Genomic DNA, 21060 nt, shown 5'->3' on the forward strand with positions numbered 1-21060 from the left:
TTAAATGAAGAAAGTTCAGAAAGCCAATATCATGTAGAGACGCTCTTTTCCAAATGTGAAAGTAATAGTTTTATATATTTGAAAATTTGACACACAAGCAAGCGCAACAAGGTTTAATATGAAAAATACAGTTTAAAATATTTACTTAAAGTGAACTTTAAATCCCAAAATGACCCTTTTTTTCTTACAACAGTAGTTGTAAATCTACTCAAACTTAAAATTTATGACAAATGAATAATGGGTTGCCATACTTCACGCATTAAACCCCAATTTATTGTAATATTGGAACCAAACCAGGCTAAAAATGTTGTAGAATTTGATTTATTGTAAATGAAAATCACTAATAGAAACCATTTTTACTGCTCATGCTCCAAACAGGTTCTTTAAAAAATATCTGTGCCTGTCATTACTGCCAGTGTTATTTTAGGAAGAAGCAGGGGATTGAATTGTGCTGGCACATTGCTGATAAGGTTATGGTTAGCATATTGTGTTATTTCCAGTGTCATATTTATTGAGCGTTACAATTATCCCGCATATATAACAATAGCATCTCAGTCACAGTAAATGAATAAGAAGTAGGATAGAGTTTATTATTTCTTAACACAAAATAAAGGGAAAAAAAGCAATTTTTCTGATGAGTATTCTTTCAGAGTATCCCAAGAAACAAGAAGTTCAAGTGGGACATAACATCACTTTTTGGTGCTAATGGTTTTCATTAGTGTGAAGGACATTTTATAGAGCATTTGATTGGACAAAAAATCTGCAGTGCAGGATGAGTCATCAATTTTTATGGTTTGTTTTACCTGAATGAAAATACTACATTTAAATGCATTTATCTGAATTTTGTCAATATTTAGGAGTTCATTAGCATGATATCAAAACATACATGGACACAAAACTAAATCTGATTTTATGTGCCTTTAAAGGTACAGTTAAGGTGCTGTCACGTTTATGATTGTTTAGCTAATTTTCGAGGATGGGCAAATCTAATTGATTCTATAGGAGTCCTTGCGATCTGGATTTTCGCAAAAAAATTTAATAAATACATTTGATTTATTTCGCAACGGGTTTTCAGAAAGCGGTTTGGTCAGAAAGTGACTTCTTTGTGAGCTGTTTCACACACCGCAACACTATAGACAATAGACAAATGGGAATGGTTTTTTTTTTTGCCCACATTTTTTTGCCAAAATGTCACTGCAAATTTACAGTTATTACCATTTAATTATTAATGCTTTCCCGCCATTGACTAAAATTTCCGTCTTTCCGTGTTTTCACTGTTATACGGTAGGGGGCGCTATTACGCATCTTCTGAAAGAGTACTGAATCTCCTGATCAAAACACAGGCGAAGAAGAAGCAGAAACAACAAGCGATTTCATATTATGTAAACATATGCATATGTAAAATAATGCGATCGATCACCAACATTAAACAGCATATAAATCAAGACTGCCTAATGTTACTGAATGAAACGTGACTGTGAAAGCATTAGAGGTGGTGTTGATGAACTCGATCTACTCCCATCTGTGTTTTGATAATCTTTTTTTCAGCTTTTTGCTCAAAATATTGCTTTTTTTATGAAACTTACCCACATTCAAGGAATGCATGAAGCTGGAATAAAACGGGGTTTTGTTTAAAACCAGAAGGTCTGTTCTTTCTTTTGATATATTGCATGTTCAGATATTCATACAACAAAATATTCGGGGTGCCATGAAATGTTTGTGAAAATGATCAAAAACACTGGTGGTAGTGGCTGGTGGCAACTTTCTAAAAAGACACGGTCGAAGAGAGGGTTGAAAATGTTCATAAAAAAATGAAATTACGATCTTAGGGACATACAAAATGCATTTTTGTGTTATACTACTACTAATTTTTATTTATAAAATGTCATTGTCAGCCAATACCAAATAATGTCAAAAAGCACAGTTTGTGTTTTCTTCTGTTGTTTTCTCTCTCAGCACACAAATGTTTTCCCCTTGTTAATCTGTACACCTGCTATAGGCTGATAGAGCGCCTCTCTGTCTCTCTCTCTCTCTCTTTCCCTCTCTCTATGTGGCTTTGCCAGAAATCCATGAGGTTCAGTCCTGATGCCACAGTATGGGTTGCTAAGCAGCAGATCCTGTGTACACTCACACAGAGTCTGAGGGATGTGCTCAACTACGGGCTCTTCCAGCCGGCCGTGGACGGGAGGGAAAGTGGTTTCCTGGAGGAAGAACGACCCCTCAGAGACTATCCGCTACCCTCCACTAAAGGCGTCCCGAGCCTTGAGGTAACACGTCAACTTAAGCTCGATTCATGATGTAACTGTGGCACAATACATGCAAGGATGCCAGAAGGGGACATGGGACATCACTATCTGCAAAGTACTTCCACAAACATCCACAGGAATTATGCTTGTAGATGCTTAACTAGAAGTTAATCTCCCTTGAACAGCAGTACTGCCCCTAAAAGGAAGATTTAGGCAACTTTAAAGATCAAATAGCACACATCTTTGTAAAAAACAATCCATTTAAGTGGTTTTCCAAAATATGAGCTCAACATTTTGGCTTTTAAAAACTCCACTATACTTGCACTATAGACTTTCATTGAAACACAGCTATTAATGTTTTATTCATTTGGAAACACTTTACAATAAGGTTTCATTTGTTAACATTACATTAGTTAACATTAATAATGAACAATAATCTTAGTTCATTGTAATCTCAACATATATTAATACATTTTTAAAATCAAAAGTTGTATTTGTTAATATTAGTAAATGTACTGTGAACTAACATGAACAAACAATGAACATCAGTATTTTTATTAACTAACATTAACATAAATATATTGCTTACTGTTAGTTCATGTTAGTTAATACAATAAATAATGTTAACAATGAGACCTTATTGTGAAGTGTTACCCTTTTTTTTTTCTAATTAAGGAACAAATCAAAATGGTTTTCTGTGGTAATCAACATGAACAAAAATTAATATAAGTAATCAAAATAATTTTATTCTGAGTATAATTGACCTTGTCTAATTAATATTTATGTCAAGGAGGATCATCTTTTATAGTTTTATAGTTTTATTCTTTTTATTAAAGGAACAACAGAATTGCTTTCTGTGGTAATCAACATAAACAATAATTAAAATCAGTAATTAAAAAGATATTGTGATATATATGACCATGCATATGTATTATTTACATATTTTCCTGTTATCTCTGTAAAGCTGCTTTGAAACAATCTGTATTGTAAAAAGCGCTATATAAATAAATATGACTTGACTTGACTATTATTTATGTAAAGGATGATTTATATTTTATTTTTATTTATTTAAAAAAAATAAAAGCATCAGATTTTTTTTTTTTTACTAATCAAAATAATTTTGTATATTGTGAGCTTAATATACTTGCTACACTTTGCATACACAGATCGAAAAAGTTTTCTGTGGTAGTCAACATGAAGAACAAATAATAAGTAATGAATTATTTTATTGTGAGTATAAAATATTCATTCATATTATTCATGAGTCATGACAAGGATGATCACAATGACAAAATGGTTTTGACATTGATGATAACTGCTCTAAATTGCTACCAACGCAGCGTTATAAGGCCGGAATCCTCCTTAAGATGTGCTTTCTGTACAGGAGCATTCTCAGCTCTCTCTGTGAAAAGGCTGATGTCAGGCTGGTGTAACAGCAACCTTTGTAGTTCTCCTGTTCGTTCAAGCCCCAGGGCCTGATATAATCATATCACTATCAAGCCAGCAACCAACCAAAAACAAAAAAGCTGCAAATGGAGTATAATGAAACATATTTCTATTTTATCATTTGTTTGAGCTAAAGCTTATATAAATTATTTAAAAACATTATCAAGATTGTTTATATGCTCTCTCGCTTACAAAAACGGGAAATAGAATGGTTAATTATTTTTGGTTAATGCTATATTTGGAGATTATTATAAGTAGTGATGCACTGATGTGAAAATTGTGGCCGATACCGATGACCGATATTAATATTGCTGTTATGGCCGATACCGATATTTACCGATGTCGATTTCTCTGTATAGATATATAGATATTATATAGATTTTTTTTACTTTAGAAATGACTGATATTGGGCACCTTTACCTGTGTGCAAAATATGTTATCAGACAACGACGACACACATGCATTATATTGCATTGCATATAATGTGTGCTGGTCAACTTGTCTAAAATTAAGAAACCCCTAGAAAACAGTAAAAAAAACACACAAAAAACATAGGAACATTGTGTACAATTAAGATAGGCTACTTAATTTATTAATAGATAATACAAAATGCTTTCTGACATTTTGACAGAAAAAAAACAAGCAAGAACAAAATTTAAACTTAGCCCGTCAATTTTCATTTTACAATTATCTTCTCTCTCTCTGTGCGCGCGTCCGTGGTTGTGAGAGAGAGCTCGCGCAGCACTGATACAACGGCACTTTTTAATCTATAAGTAATAAGTAATAAGTAACGAACGCGCTAGTTTTCATACAAAATAAATATGTAACATAATTAGATGCTTTAGTTATTATTAACACAATAACGTAACACATGAAGGCTACGTATCTCAACACTGAGAATGAATAAATAAACGCCTGTTTCTCCAGACTCGCGCTTATTGGTAGTTTTTGAGAAAAATCTCATTCGAACGGGTATCAAATATCAAGCAATGTATTCGAATATATTCGAATATCTACGAGTCAAAAAACGATCAGTCAAAAAATGCGTCATGAAGAGGAAAAAAAACATATATAAGTCGCACTGGACTAGGCCTATAAGTCGCATTTATTTAGAAATTTATTTCACAAAAAAAACAATGTTACGGACGTGACAGTTCTCCATTACGGACGTGAGCGCTCTGAAAGTGGCACTAAAAGACTGCTTTAAAACTTTGACAGAGACCTCAAACAGAAAGCACAAAGCCTGTATTTAAATTTAATTTCGTTTTGTATTAATTGTATCTTAATTTTGATCAATGTTTCATCAACCAATTGTCTGGATTTAATAAATATAGTAGAAAAAATGTAATCAGGACATGGTGGCGCCGGCGCGTGAACTGGAGCTGAACCGAAACTCAGCGTATAAGGTAGCCTACTTGCCTCACAGACCAGAGACATATATAGAAAGCTTGAAATGTGTACTTTTAAACAGAACAATTCAAAACTAAAGAAAACAGACTGTTCTCTGCTTATGTCATCCATATGAAATGTGCATTTCTCTCAGGCGCGTTTACTACTGCGAAGATCGCGAGTCAGCATCATCTTCAACTTCACACGTCAAATACACAGGAATGATTATCAGCCTGTTCAAAAAAACGACCATATCGGCCAATATTATATCGACGGCCGATATATCGTGCACCACTAATTATAAGTGTTATTTTTTGTCAAAATGTTTATTATATTGATGGTATTCATTTCTAAATTAAACCAATACAGCATATAAACTATATTTTTCTCTGATTTAATTTTGCAGTTCCGCTACAAGAGCAGAGTGTACCAGCAGCCAAACGTCAATGAAAAGCAAATCGAAAAACTCCACACACAGGTGAGACTTATTTTTTCAAATAAAGATTTTGCAGTGACATATGTAGATTAGTCTACTATGCATATTTGTCTATTTTTGACATGCAGGTGGTGGTGATTAACTAGTTTTTCATTATGATAATTTAGTCTTTTACATACATATCAAATGGAAGCTATTTCCTTAATTGCAAGTAGAACAGGGTGTCGTGGGATACGACTGTTAAAACAGGAAAGAAACATTTGAAATCTTGCTTTTTATATTGTCAGTAGGGTTGAATATCTGACATACAGCATTCATTTTACATTCTGCTGCTAAATAATGCAGCAGGCCGGAGCATTTGCATACATTTGGACTTAGCAGGACTGTTGGGTCGAGATGTTCATTGATGTTGATGTTTTAGTGTTTTGCCCAGTTTTTGCTCTGTGGTCATGAGCGTTTTTGCTATCACCGGTGGAGGTTATTCCACGATCCTCGCCCAAAAGCAGTCCTGAAGCTCTGAACCATGTTTTAATTGCTGACTTCTTCCAGCACTATGTGTCCTCCTGTGCTGTGCTCGGTGTCTTTATTTACAACCTATTTATCTCTCGTCCCTACATTGCTTCCCTCAGCATTTAAAACTCTCCCTCTCATTGCTCTGAGCTTTCAAGCTCCCTTAATAAGTTATGTTATAGCTCCGTAAGCCGCCAGGGTTTGCAAAGGATGACGTAGGAACAGCTTTGTGTACGTCCTTGTTTCTGAGGAATAGATATTCATCCCACTTCGATTAATTATAAATGCAACAGTTGCAAATGCTTAGTGCGGACTTCATTATGAAAAGTTAAAAGGTGAAGATGTTACCTTAAAGGTGCAGTATGTAATATTGACAGAGTGGTTGAAGTCCAAATTCAAAATATTGGAGGGAGTTGTTTCCCAAGCCCTCCTCAGACTTGAAGCTCTCGCAGGTTGCCAGATTGAGGACACACAAAAGGAATGAGCGCAATTGACAGTGGAAGAAGACAAGCCTCATGCTGCAAGTTTATCCGCGTTTTAATATGCGTCTAGATAGATTTTTAGATAGATGCTGAGGTTTTTTAGGTCGGGTAGAATCTGCAATCGCTGACCCAGTTTGTTTGCTGGCTTCCTTAGCTGCAATGCGCTGTGTTTTCCAGCAACTGGCAACCCTGGGTGTTGAAATACTATAGGGTAAATTGGCAGATCACACAGACTGAAACAAAAACAGACATTCCGACACGGAACGCACATTTCAGAGTAGAATATCTGGCTGTAGCATTGTTTTTCAGAGAAATTATGTGAACTATAAGTATGTGAACTAGTATAACATATTATTGTATTTTTATGCTTTAATACAATTACATACAGCACCTTTAAAGAGCTATTTCTACCTGATCTGACCCATACAAATGTATTTTATTGGCTTAATCCATGGAAAATGGTAATAACTTAAGAATCCTGACTCTTCTCATTCAACTCAATAGCAGTTGCTCGGCTGGCACATGAATTCTGCCATCTTTGCTTATAGCTCTCATAACGCATTCAAGTCATGTTGAAAAGACTGTATATATGAGAAAACATGACAGACGCTATGGATGCAGCATCTGTAGTTGACAGTAAATTTGTTGAAATGTATGAAATTGTCTTTTTTTCCACTAACAATAAAAGTACCATGTTGCAAGTACAATATTTAATAGCATTGTATAATTATGAAAATAATTGGATAATATAACCTTCAGTTATATCAGCTACAACACCTTCATAAGTTAAATAAAAGCATAAAAAGCAAAAACGCACCTGATGCTCATTCTTTATTCAGCATTTTGTAGACCTAAAGTCCCTTTAAAGGCAAGTCATTTGAAACGCCTTTCGGGCAGCTATTTCAGTCATGCAATTACAGATCCTATCTCTTTGAATGGGAAAACATCAAATTCTCCAAAGCTGCTCACCAATTTTATAAGAATATATGGCTACTTTTGTATGATTATCAATGCAGAATGCCTTTTTCCACCATAAAAAAGGTGGAAACACTAGATAGATGCTATGCTAACTATGCTAACCACTCAGTCCTTGACCCCTTTAACCAAACATTTTCTGGTTGAATTAATCTTGAATGAATAATATTTGTGAATGAATAAAACCAGTTTTAGATGATTTTTGTTGGAAAAACACTGACAAAACACTTTTTGCAACGTAAGAGGGCGAATGTTGTTCCACTTTGTAGTTAGCCTAATGGGTTTAAAGTTGTTAGCTGGCATCAAAGTGTGAATTATTGAAAGCTAGTGTTGGTAGAACGGGATCCAGAAGTTAAATAATGCAAACTATAATTTTTTGTGCCGGTATGGCAATTACTCTCTCTCTTTGGAGGCCTTTGTTTGCGTGCTTGGTTGTGTGTTAGAGTTGACGCATGTTGATCTGTGTTTGTAGCATGCCGTTGCTCGCTCGTATCTCTTAGCTATGCCAAATCAGCTGTGCTCCCTCTCTCTCTCTCCCCCTCTCTTTCTCTCTCTCTCTCTCTCTGATGTCTCTGTACTGGGAGCTGCTCTCCTATCTATTTTTATCCAGCCTTGTATCGTGGCATGTGTGTCCCAGAGATCTCAACATGAGAGAGGAAGTGAGCTGAGACCTTTCACACTGTTCATTTCCCTCACTTGTTCCTGTTCCTTAACTTCCTCCTCAGTCAATGTTTCTTGTTTCCCCTCACCTGCTCTCTCGTTGTCTCTTACATCTTCTGTTAGGTCAACCTGAGGAAATTTATGGAATACATCCAACATCATCAGGTGGACAAAGTTGCCAAGATGTTGGAGAGAGGGTTGGACCCCAACTATCATGACCCGGACACTGGTGGTAGGGGATGCCATATCAGATAACCTCCCAAATTGCCCATAAAGGGCTATTCAGGCCCTATTTAGTTGTTCTCAAACTACTGTTTTTGATTGATTACATTTCCTCTTTATCAACACAGTTTGGTCAGACCATTACATTATATTTCAGCAGTTTATAATTAACATATTTACTCACTGATTTAATCCAATGGTTATGTCTTATTTTGCATGGCATGTATTGTTAGGAATGCACCAATACCGTTAGCGATAATTATTATTTTTTGTTTTGTCCGATAACAGACATGATGGCTGATATTATAATATCTATCTATCTATCTATCTATCTATCTATCTATCTATCTATCTATCTATCTATCTATCTATCTATCTATCTATCTATCTATCTATCTATCTATCTATCTATCTATCTATCTATCTATCTATCTATCTATCTATCTATCTATCTATCTATCGTTTGGGGTCGGTAAGATATTTAAATGGTTTTTAAAGTCTCTTTTGTTCACCAAGGCTCCATTTATTTGTCCAAAAATACAGTAAAAACAAAAACAAACAGTAATATTGTGGAATATTATTACAATTTAAAAGAACTGTTTTCTATTTTTAATATATTTTAAAATGTCATTTATTCCTGTGATGACAAAGCTGCATTTTCAGCATCATTACTCTTTAGTGTCACACGATCCTTCAGAAATCATTCTAATATGCTGATTTGATGCTCAAGAAACATTTATTAATATTATCAATGTTGAAAACAGTTGTTCTGCTTAATATTTTTGTGGAAACAAGATACATTTTCAAGGTTCTTTAAAGAATAGAACATTTGAAATAGAAATCTTTTGTAACACTATAAATGTCTTTACTGATTTTAATGTCCTTGCTGATTAAAAGTATTAATTCATTAATAAAGTAATAATGAAAGTATTAAAATCTTACTGACCCTAAACTTTGACATGGTAACTTTATATTTACATTGTCTAAAGTCACAAATAAAGTCACAATTACAGTCTCACAATGTGATTATATCTGTGACGGCAAGTATCCAGTATATAGTCCAGTATATTTTACATGTCTAATTATTGTTTTGATGAAACATGTAAATCCCTTGATTAATATCTTGCTTATATTAAAAGAGATTTACATAATTCATATTAATAAACTTGTTTTTTTGTGCTTCTGGTCCACAGAGACACCACTAACCCTTGCTGCCCACCTGGACAATATGGTGGAGATTATCGTTACATTGAAAAACGGCGGGGCTCATTTAGATTTCCGCTCTCGGGATGGGATGACTGCCCTGCACAAAGCAGCCAGGGCAAAGAACCAGATAGCTCTCAAGGTAATAAATGACCTCATCCTGAACGGCGGCACGAGTTTATGGCTGTGTTAGCGTGATCCTCTTCTTTGATTGTCATTTTGTTTTTTTGTTTTTTTAAAGAATGACTGCTGCTGATCTTAAACAGAGCAGTACAGTGATGTCTTATGGTGTCAGTGACTCTGCTGAGGGTACATTTATTACCTTGACAGTATACTTTCATTCAAAGCACACTCTGTATTTTTTTTTTTTTTTAAGGAATCAGTAATTAAGTTATTTTTTTCTCCATTATTTCATTGTTACTTTCTGGAAATTCATTTCCATTGGAAATAATACTGCTGATGCACTACTGTTTTGTGCCTTGAATATTGTAAAACAATTTCCTCTCTGCCGTTGCACTTATTGCAGTATATTGTACGGTATATTGCTTGCCGGCCGTTTATTTAAAAAGGCTTCATGCAGAATCTTAGTTTATGTCACTTCAATGTGTTACAGCCATAGATTTCCTATTTTCATTACTGGAGAGGCTGGGTTTCGTAATGTTAGTTGGAAAAAAAGTGCTTGTAGTCATTTAGTTAGGAACTAGGAATGTACTTTTTAGTCATGCAGTTATAAAACTGCTTGGTTGTATAAAATGTAATAAAAACCTAGACATTGTCATACCAATTGAAAAAATCAAGCGCATTTGTTAACATACATATCTATTGTTTTACATACATATTTATATTACGTTTTGCATATTAGTATTATATTAGTATTTAAAGGGAAAGTTCCCCCAAAAATGAAAATTGTGTCCTCATTTACTCACCCTCAAGCCTGTATGAATTTCTTTCTTCTGCTGAACACAAAAGAAGATATTTTGAAGAATGTTGGTAACAAGAGAGTTAAGTCAATGGCTTCCGTCAACTGTCTGGTTACCAACATTCTTCAAAATATCTTCTTTTGTGTTTTTAATGATTTTTGGGTGAAATATCCCTTTAAATTTGTAGGTTTTACAAGTTCAGATTTGTTATATTTGGCTACTAAGATGTTAAGTGTCTGTTTAATGATTGCTTACAAAAGTTCAAGGCGTTTCTTCTGAGATGTTTGGGGTCAGTTTTTATATATTTATTTATTTATTTAAAGAAATTATATTTTATTCAGCAAGGATGCATTAAATAGATCAAAAGTGACAGTAAAGACATTTATAATATTGCTTTTTTACCCTTTCTATTAATTAAAGAATCTTGGAAAAATGTATCATGGTCAACTGTTTTCAACAATAATAATACTAATAATAATAAAGAATGTTTAATCAAATCAGCATATTAGAATGATTTCTGAAGGATCATGTGACACTGAAAACTGGAGTAAGGATGCTGAAAATTCAGCTTTGCGTCACAGGAATAAATTCGATTTTAAAAATACATTAAAATAGAAAACAGTTATTTTAAATGTTAATAATATTCTACAATATTCTTGTTTTTACTGTATTTTTGATCAAATAATTGCGGCCTTGGCGAGCATAAGACAACTTACAGACCCCTAACTTTTGAATGTTAGTGTTAATTAATTGATTTTAACTGAAGTCAAAAATATAATTTAACATCACTGAATTAACCTAAATACATTAAGTTACAACAACAAAGCCAAAGGGTTAGATGACATAGAAATAGCTCCTTAACAATTGCACAAATTGTATTTTTAATTTGCCTTGTCGCACGTGAACATTAAAAAAGAAATTGAAAAAAGTCCCAGCGCACAGTCTCAAACCCATCACTAGCAGCTATCTTGAGCTGTGACGTAAAAGGAAGCAGACGAGAAAAAATAGTTCATTTCATGCTTTAAGGCCCTTCCAAAAACCTTTCTCTGCTAAAACATACTCATAATACTGTATTATAATACTAGAATCTAATCCTATGTCTCTTCCCTCTGTAGACTATGCTGGATTTGGGAGCGTCTCCAGACTATAAGGACCGTCAGGGTTTGACTCCACTCTACCATACAGTGACCGTAGGTGGAGACCCAAGCTGTTGTGAGGTCCTGCTGCGTGCCCATGCCAGCGTCGCATGCCATGATGAGAACGGCTGGCACGAGATCCACCAGGTGGCGCTGTCTTTCACATTATAGTTAGCTGGTGTCATTCAATCAAAAGGGTTCTTAAAGCTCTCTGTTGGGTAAAAATGTTGAGCGTGGGGTAATATATGCACCGTGGAGTGAAGCGGTGGAAGTTACACTAGAGCTGCAGTTTTATATGACAGCAGCTTTGTTCAATTAATGGACAGGTGATGAGATCAAACTAGTTTTAACGTGAGCAAATCATCAAGTCTGCCTGTTGTGACGGCGTACTGACATCTAGTGTTGTGACAGGTGGACTGCAGGATGCCAGTCATATTATTTCTGTGGCGTTTTTGATCGCACTCTACTGGGAAAATGGAAAAGCAGCATGTAGGGTTTACTTTCAGACTCTTTGAAAGATATGAGATGACAGCGTACTGAAGGCTTAATGATGTTTTTATGTTTTAAAAGACTTCTGGATCTGTCGTAGGCTACTGTTTAAATTTTTAAGGCTCACGAATGCTTTTGTTCCAGCTGTAACTGTTACAAGATTCTTATTTTTCTCACAAAAAGGATAAAACTAGTTCTCATTTGTTCACCAGGCTTGTCGATACGGTCACGTCCAGCACCTGGAGCACCTTTTGTTCTACGGAGCAGACATGAGTGTGGAAAATGCATCTGGGAATACAGCTCTCCATATTTGCGCCCTGTACAAACAGGTATGTACTCAACACAGTAGCTTTAATGATTTGAAGTCAGCTCCATTTAACCAGTCAATAAACAGAGGTTATTGGCGTCATACAACAGAAAACACTGTCAATGGGAGTATATAAAAACCAAAACAATCAATAACGATTCGGGGGAGAAATCAATAGCACCCCAGGACTAGAGAGATGAGATTGAGTGCAGCAGGGAAGCTTTCTAGGAGAATCTCTGGGACTGAACTGTAAAAAATAAAGGTTGCAGGATGGGTTTTACAGACAGATGTTATAGGAGAACATTTCGAAGTTCTGCGTTTCTTTAGAAAACTATGCATTTTAATGGATGATACCTGTAACAAACAACTGGAAAACTAATAAAATAATAGCCTATTAATAATATTAATTTATATATACAATATATATTAAATGTATATTATTTACATATATTTAAAAAAAAATTGTATTAAATGGAATGTAATATTTTTTGTATGTATTTAGTATAATTTTTTTTTTTTTAAACCTAGAAACAAATGCAATTAAAAAAAGAAATATATATATATATATATATATATATATATACAGTGCAATGCATAAGTGAATACACTCATGCTAAAGTTGACTAAAAAGAGGAATAAAAAATAATATTTTGGAAATTGAACTTAATGCCTTAATTTAAAAAATTAGGAAAAATCCAACCTTTAACACCAATTTTCTTTGTGAATTGTATCGTAAATAAATAAACGTTCTTCCTTAAAATACATGGTGCATAAGTGAGTACACCCCTATGTTAAATTCCCATAGAGGCAGGCAGATTTTATTTTTAAGTTTTTTTTTTTTTTTTTTTTTTTAGGATACTATGCATCCTGATAAAGTTCCCTTGGCCTTTGGAATTAAAGCCCCACATCATCACATAGCCTTCACCATACCTAGAGATTGGCATGGGGTACTTTCCATAAGATCATCTCTCAATGCAAATCAAACTAGCTTTTAGGCTAACTGAAATAAAACCATGCCAATCTCTAGGTATGGTGAAGGCTATGTGATGATGTGGGGCTATTTTAATTCCATTTTAATAAGGCCTGGGGAACTTTATCAGGATGCATAGTATCCTAAAACAAAATATAAAAAAATACTTAAAAATAAAAATCTGCCTGCCTCTATGGGAATTTAACATAGGGGTGTACTCACTTATGCGCCATGTATTTTAAGGAAGAACATTTATTTATTTACGATACATTATTCATTCACAAAGAAAATTGGTGTCCTTAAAGGTTGGATTTTTCCTAATTTTTAAATTAAGGCATTAAGTTCAATTTCCAAAATATGATTTTTTATTCCTCTTTTTAGTCAACTTCAGCATGGGTGTTTTCACTTATGCATTGCACTGTATATATTTTATTTAAAAAAAAAATTAACCTGGAAACAAATGCAATTTTAAGATTCTGCACTTTTTCAAGGTCACAAATAAATAAAAAAAAACAATAAAAAAATGTGGCATTGTCCAAAGAAAACATTCATGTTATCTTTTTAATTAAAATTGTGCTGAAATATTATGCTGATGATACTTGGCAAATAATTGGCAAATAAATTTAGCAAAATGCATATATATACATACATACATACATACACATTAAAACACATACACACTATTGAATTGTTTTTACTTCAACATTTTTATATAAATATTATACTTTTTAAATATTTGCTGTAAATATCTTGTCTTTTTTCTCATTCGTCTAATGGGAAGGTTCAGGGTGGAAATGATGCCATGTTCATTTGTATAAATGCCAATGACCGATTGCACTAATTACACTGTTCAGCATTCACCATTGTCTCCCATTCTATCCATGATAAACCCCAAACTGAACTGGAATGCTCATGACTATTAGCACCAGCATTCAGTATTTATGAATGGACAACGGCCCATTACGTTCGCGACATTAAGCAGCCAGGCATATAATCACCTTATGTTTCCTCTGTGGGAGATCTAGTCTGCTCCGTCAGCTCGGGGTCACAGCATGGGCGCCATTGTCTGCTGGAACTGCTAGCGCTAGCGGTATTCACTGTCGCTCTGTGTATAACATCATATTCCTGCTGTGTCATAGGTCATATTGATCCCACATCCACTGTGTCACTCACTTTGGTTCATACCAAAGATGATAACTATAATGACAAGGATAAGTATATCGTTCTAAATTTAAAAGAATAGCAGAGTCCACTCCACAACTAAATAATAACAGCACAGAGAAACAATATCATGGAAATAACTTTCATAACGATTTTTTTTCAAGCTGATGAATGATAAAAACATCGACAGCCAATCAGAATTCATCCTGTTTTCCAATTTTACACAACCTCTGTACTTTAACATTACGAACAACGGAATCGAACGAAATGTACGTCTTTCTCTCTCTCTCCCACAGCCTTATTTTCATTTGCCATCAAAATAAATATGCTGTTAAATACAGTTGAAACAAATCGCATTATGACTAGAAAATATAGTTTATTTTAAGGTTGAGAAAATGTCCCTGCCGATGGCAAGTGTCATTTATTGATTTGTGGAGGCTCTTGAGTTCACTGCTGGCCACATATGATGTATGATGTATTTCTGTGTTCATCCTGAGCCGACCAATGAGGTCGTTATTTGAAGTGATCGGCCGCAACGAGGCGAAACCTTTGGCGAAAGATGCTTCATTTGTCTCGGTCGTCAGGTTCTCGAGCCTCGATTGTTTGCGATTAAACCCTATTGCGCCGATCCGTCACCATATCAACGAGGAACCTGTAACCGGTGCCAAATGCAGGCCAGGGATATTTTCATGTGCAGGGAATAGAAGAAGCATCCTCACATGTGATTATGTCTCATATACAAGGGCTGGCAGCAGCTGTGAAACTAGTATTAGAAGGAAGGTAGGAGGAGAAGGCAATGGAGGTGTGTGTATGTGTGCGATTGTGTGTGTGTCGGTTTAGTGGTGAGGCATTCCGTGGGTGGGCTGTTGAATCCAGCTGGATATAGTGGGCTGGAGAGCTACAGAGCTCTGGATCTCTCTCGCTCTCGCTCTCTCTCTCTCTCTGTCTTTCTGCTTTTGGTTCTCACATACACATTCACACATGCACTTAGGCATTGCTGCAGAGACCCCCTCTCCTTTCTCTTTGGGTGTAGACTTTGCTGTAGCATCACACTTGAATTGGACTTCCCAAAGCTGAGGGAGAAGTCTGTCACTTTTGGATCTGGGTGAGATGGGATATACCTCTTGACGTGTCTAATTTTGCTCTTAGAAGGTCAAGAAACACAGATAGTAGAGCATCTGGTAGAGGTGGATCATATTGAATTAATTTCTCTCTCATCTGCTTTTCTTCTGAAGGAAAAGTGTGCCAGGGTTCTTCTGGTTCGCGGAGCCAGCAAAGACGTCAAGAACTACAGAGGACAAACGCCCTTTCAGGTATGAGAACGTGTTGGTTTGGCTACTTTTTAATAAGTGAATGAAACTATTTTTTCACATAAGCTTGCGCATGGAAGTTTGCTATATTTTGTGGGTTTAGTGTTGGGAAAAATGATGAGTGCAAAATGAACTTGGGTCTATTTGTTGTTCTGTAGGGCAGAGCTCTTAATTAATTAGATGGAATGTCAAATGAAAGCGCCGGCATTATGTAAGACAGCACTCAGAGAACAATGTGTGTTCGATGTGTGAACAATGAGGGTAATTAATAATTTTATTATATTTGTTTGGTATCTTCAGATAATTAGGAGCTGGATAGGGGAAATAAAGAACGTCAAATCCGTACTTATAGTTTTCTTAAATGTTTTAACTGAAATAAGCCAGTGGAGTTTGTTTTTTTCCTGGTAAAAATCTCTTGTTCTCGTGTTTGTTTACCCAAGGAGTTTCTTTCTCAAATGTCAGATTGTGACATTCAATTGCTTGTCTGACAGCAATGGACATGATCCAAGTCTGTGGCCATGGGCTGATGACAGTGTTGCGTTAACTGTTCAGTTGCCTTCAGTAATGGCTGTGACTCCAATGCCTCTAGTCATTAGTGATTTATTATATTTCAAACTGAAGCCATTTTTGCACCATAAAGTTAAAACTGAAGTAATTTTATTATTAATTAATTTATTTATTATTTATCTTCGTAAAACTGCTGCAGTAGTCAGTGCGTATTCTTAGAAATATGTATTAAATCTGAAGCAATTTTGTGGCATTAGTGTGAGTTAGAAATATAGGTATGAAGAACTTTTTGTGCCAATAGTTATTAGTACTTATTAAAGTTAAAACTGAAGTAATTTTTGCGTTTCAACAGTCATTAGTGCATTTTGTCATGGTTTAACCAGAAAAAGAAACTCCCTGTCTGATGTTCTCACAGAAACGTATTAACTCAAACGTTTTCATACAAATAACATTAGAATAAAATCTACAGGGTGATTAAGAAAAGTGTATATATATTTTAACATCTACAGTCAGTACCTACAAATTTAACATACTTTTTTAATCTTCATTATGAGTCAGTTAGAGTTGCTGCGTGAGGAAAATAAAATAAAAAACCTAAATATTTACTGCCTTGTGTTAATATCTACAAATCATCGTGGTTGTCAGGCAGAACTTCAATCACGACCAATCAAATTAAACGGAGACGGAATTAATAATTTAAAAATTTAAAACATCAATTCAGTTTCCGGTTTCAACATACCTGTTTGAGTTATGATGCCAAAACTTTGTATTTTAAGTATTGTTAACTTAACGTAACACTTTATTAATGACAACATTAGGGATTCACGTTGTAGTTAATAGTGACTATTATTAGCAAAAAAGGTCAAACTAAAGTAACTTTCATTTTTGCACCATAAAGTTGCGCCAACACAAGCAGAAGGAATTTCTCCTAAATCTGAACATTTATGAATTAAGCAGAACATGTATTAATTTATGCATAATTTACACTGAAAAAACTCCCATCTTCAATTGGCTGGATAGCCCCGCCCATTCCAAACAGATAGCCACGCCCTATACTCACATCATTGGTTGAGCCACTGTTGACGTGTGAGGCTGGTCGGAATCCTTAATCTTTTGATTGCACCTCAGAGACACAGTTTACACACTTTTCAAGGGAATAAAACTACAAACGATGTGTTTATTTACAGCTCGAATAAAAGTGTTTCAAGATTGATACTTATGTTTAATTCATATGATTGATTTTACATTGCGATATATTATAATAGTAATATACTAAGATCCAATCTTTTAAGTACCCACTTCTAATTACATTTTTTGATTATTTTGAGTTCAGTTGCTATTAAAACGACATAATCCTAACCCATAATCGCCACCCCTCATATCACTATCATAATGAATTATTAAAGCTTCACAGCAAATGCTGATAGCAAAATGCCATGTACTGTAAACCCTTTAATAGCAAACACGCCAACATCAATACTGTACTAGACCACCCACATAATGAAAGCTTAACCCTTTGAAATGCAACCTCCTTGACACAAATAACCGTATCCTTTTTGCTCTTCGCTGCATCTTTCATTGCGTTTTTATTCATAGTTTGATTTCATAGTGCACTGACCTGTTCACCCAGCAAAAGCCTTTTTACAATGTAGCATTCAGCATTTGTGCCAGGTTTTTGGATTGTGGTTAAAGTTTAAACACCTTCAATGCAATATCCAGAGTGGAAAAATACTTGGTTTGTACAGTACTCAAATATGTGTTGTTGTTTGTGCCTCGAGAAAAACTGTGGCTTTTATTAGCAAGATGGCACATATCGCAACAGTAATCCAATGGCAAACCTCCAAAACATTAAAATAGAGCTGAGATCATTAGTTTTGCAGTCGGCTCTACAGTCAAACGCGTTAAGTCAAACATTAGCAACACTTGCTGCTACATTTAGTGTTCATGGCTGGCCTCATTGTGCTAGTTGCTCGGTTTACAACCTCTGAAGCTTTGAACTGACCCTGCTCACTCCAAACCTGACGTAGGAGTGAAGTGTTTATGTAATGTACATATCAGAGCTCTCTTGATGCGTTGTTTAATGCGCTGTATTATTCATCCCATGCTGCTAAAATCATATTTCACGCCTCGGCGATCGCTCGATTACAACTCATTTAAGCAGCTCATGAAACTTCAGGCTCTCCTCTGGAACGCTCCGATCCGCCTGGTTAAACAGAACTTCTCCCCGGCAAAATCAAAAAGTGTTCAGAGCAAATTGTATTACAGCTACCCTTTTACTCTGAGAACGATGATACTGGGTCAACTGCAAACAGAAAGTTCCAGCTCTTACTTAATAATGTGTGTTCATACGACAGCGTGTGTGAATAGTATTGAACAGTTGAACAAATTTCTTAAAATACTCGTTTCAATTCTAGGCCTTTACCGTGTTGATTAACTTACCTTGCTGTTGTGTTTTTCTTCTTAACTCATCTAGCATTAGCTCTATGCTGCAACCAAGCACCGTATTTCAATCGAAAAGGAATGCAGTTCTTCTCAAGCTCATTACGTAAATCTTAGCAACTAATGAAGTCTGTGTTTTATCACTCTTAGGAATCTAGTACTCCCAAACCCACAAGCGTAATGTGTGTTACCCTGCCTTGGTGCACCTAGTTTTGTTCTCACGACCAGACTTGGTGACCAGACTGATGAGTAAATTATAGATCTTATAATAGACTGAGTAACTAGCTTTTTAAAGGGTGGTAAAATTAAAGCCATTAAATAGAAATGAACATCTGCTGAATGGGAAGTCGTGCTATTGAACAGTTTTTTTTCTTTTTGTTTCATTTGCTGTGAAGGCCCCTTTGAGGTTACATTAAGCTTTGCTGGGAATAGTTCACTAAGGCTACAGACTGCAGGTGAATGTGCTCGTATGTGACTCAGATCTGTTTTTGTCATGACAGTGTGAACAGCACAAACCACATGGAATCTGATCTTTAAGATTCTGATTTGGGCCACTTCCATATGTGGTCCTAATTCCCACTTTGCGATGTGACCTCAGTCTGAACAGTCATATCGGAGTTCATGCGACTTTTACGTCACTCTAGATCGACATTCGTCACAATTCTGCACTCATGGGAGTCACTTCAAAGATTTTACATACCTGAAGTCATCAAGACAGTTGCGAAAGGTAGTCAGTGAAGGACAGTGATGTGTCAGAGCTCTCAAGTATTATTCTATATACAAGCAAAACACAATTGTGTCTTTGTCTTTTCATTCACCAAGGACTCATTCAACTGATAAAACAATGTAATCTGCATCTAGGTGTTACGTGACAGTGGTCTTATTTTTAATTCAGTCGGTCTGACTGTAAGTTTGCAGACTGTTTGATGCCAAAAAATGGAAATTGGATAGAAAAATTGTGATAGAGCCTGTGAATGAATGAATCTCATATGTTATATATGTGTTTTTTTTCAAAGGTGGCAATAATTGCTGGAAATTTTGAGCTTGCAGAGTCCATAAAGAATCACAAAGACGCTGATATTGGTAAGTTGGATTACTGGATTACCTAAATATACATGCAATGTAAAAAGGGACAAATATTAAACAAAATTTGTATCCATGTACTTAAAATCTGATTTCAGACTAACCAGTCCCATTGGCAATAAGCAACAAAATATAATGATAATGTGTGCACACTGAATTCCAGTCGGAATTTTGGAATAATGAATTTATACCTGGTTACGATCGGATGGCTATCAGGTGTAACCAGGCCCTTTGAATGCTTAAAGGTTTAGTTTACCCAAAAATGGACATGGATTCACATGGACAGTTCACATCGAGTCACATGGATTACTTTAATGATGTCTTTACTATCTTTCTAGGGCTTGAAAATGCAGTTGCGTAGGGTGTCAATAAAGGGACAGAAAGCTCTCAGATTTCATTAAAAAGGTCTTCATTTGTGTTCCGAAGATGAACAAATGTCTTACGGGTTTGGAACGACATTAGGATCAGTAATTAATAACAGAATATACATTTTTTTGTGAGCTCACCCTTTAAAATTCTATCAGTGTAAGCCAAATGCTAATAGTTTATAGAAGAAATATAGACTTCTAGACAACTAAAATTATCTTCAAAACAAAGTTTGATTCAAGTCAATCATGTGTGGTTCGTGCTGGATTAATTGCTGAGGAATTATGTTTGATGAATATTAATACAGTGCTGCCTTGTTCTGTAGATGTTTTGATTGGCTGTGATTGTGTTGTGTCAGCTTTAAATTTGGATGGCTAAATTACACGTCGCCGTTAGGCCACAGGAACACCTATGAAGTCTTGATTATACTGAAAACGAGCATGACCAAGTTCTTTAATTCATTTAAAATGCTATTCCTTCCTATACTTTTATTAAGGGGTATGAAATGAACCAATTGTCAGGCAGGCAGCTGATGCTGCAGGTGCAAAAGTTGTACTATGTGCTAAAGGCTAACATAAGCTAAAATGGGCTTCCTCTATTGTTGCTAGTGAGACAGCAGACGTCATCTCCAGCGGCTCCTGTAATTATGCAGTGTTATAATACTGGGCCTCAGCAATTTGTGCCTCTAGGGCTCCAGGAGTGGTTTACTTTAACTTATAATTGTGCGTCTGAACCTTTAGTGAACATACAAGCTCTCTTTATTGTTTTTAGGGTCATTCAAAGTTATTTTGCAAATGAGCAAA

General features: G+C 35.3%; 1 protein-coding gene across 2 annotated transcripts in view; it reads left to right on the forward strand.

Moving 5' to 3' along the window:
• shank2b (SH3 and multiple ankyrin repeat domains 2b) overlaps window positions 1-21060 on the forward strand; it is a 102368-nt gene that overhangs the window by 14360 nt on the left and 66948 nt on the right. The window contains exons 3-10 of one of the 2 annotated variants that reach the window (XM_084396607.1): window positions 2064-2267; window positions 5488-5559; window positions 8268-8376; window positions 9560-9711; window positions 11605-11772; window positions 12327-12443; window positions 15788-15865; window positions 19825-19891. In XM_084396607.1, the coding sequence (XP_084252733.1) occupies window positions 2064-2267; window positions 5488-5559; window positions 8268-8376; window positions 9560-9711; window positions 11605-11772; window positions 12327-12443; window positions 15788-15865; window positions 19825-19891 (967 nt within the window). Of the gene's footprint in view, window positions 1-2063; window positions 2268-5487; window positions 5560-8267; window positions 8377-9559; window positions 9712-11604; window positions 11773-12326; window positions 12444-15787; window positions 15866-19824; window positions 19892-21060 lie in introns of those variants that run through there. The other variant, XM_084396606.1, reaches the window with a different exon arrangement.

Source organism: Rutilus rutilus, assembly GCF_951802725.1.
Source record: "Rutilus rutilus genome assembly, chromosome: 23".
Lineage (NCBI taxonomy): Eukaryota > Metazoa > Chordata > Actinopteri > Cypriniformes > Leuciscidae > Rutilus > Rutilus rutilus.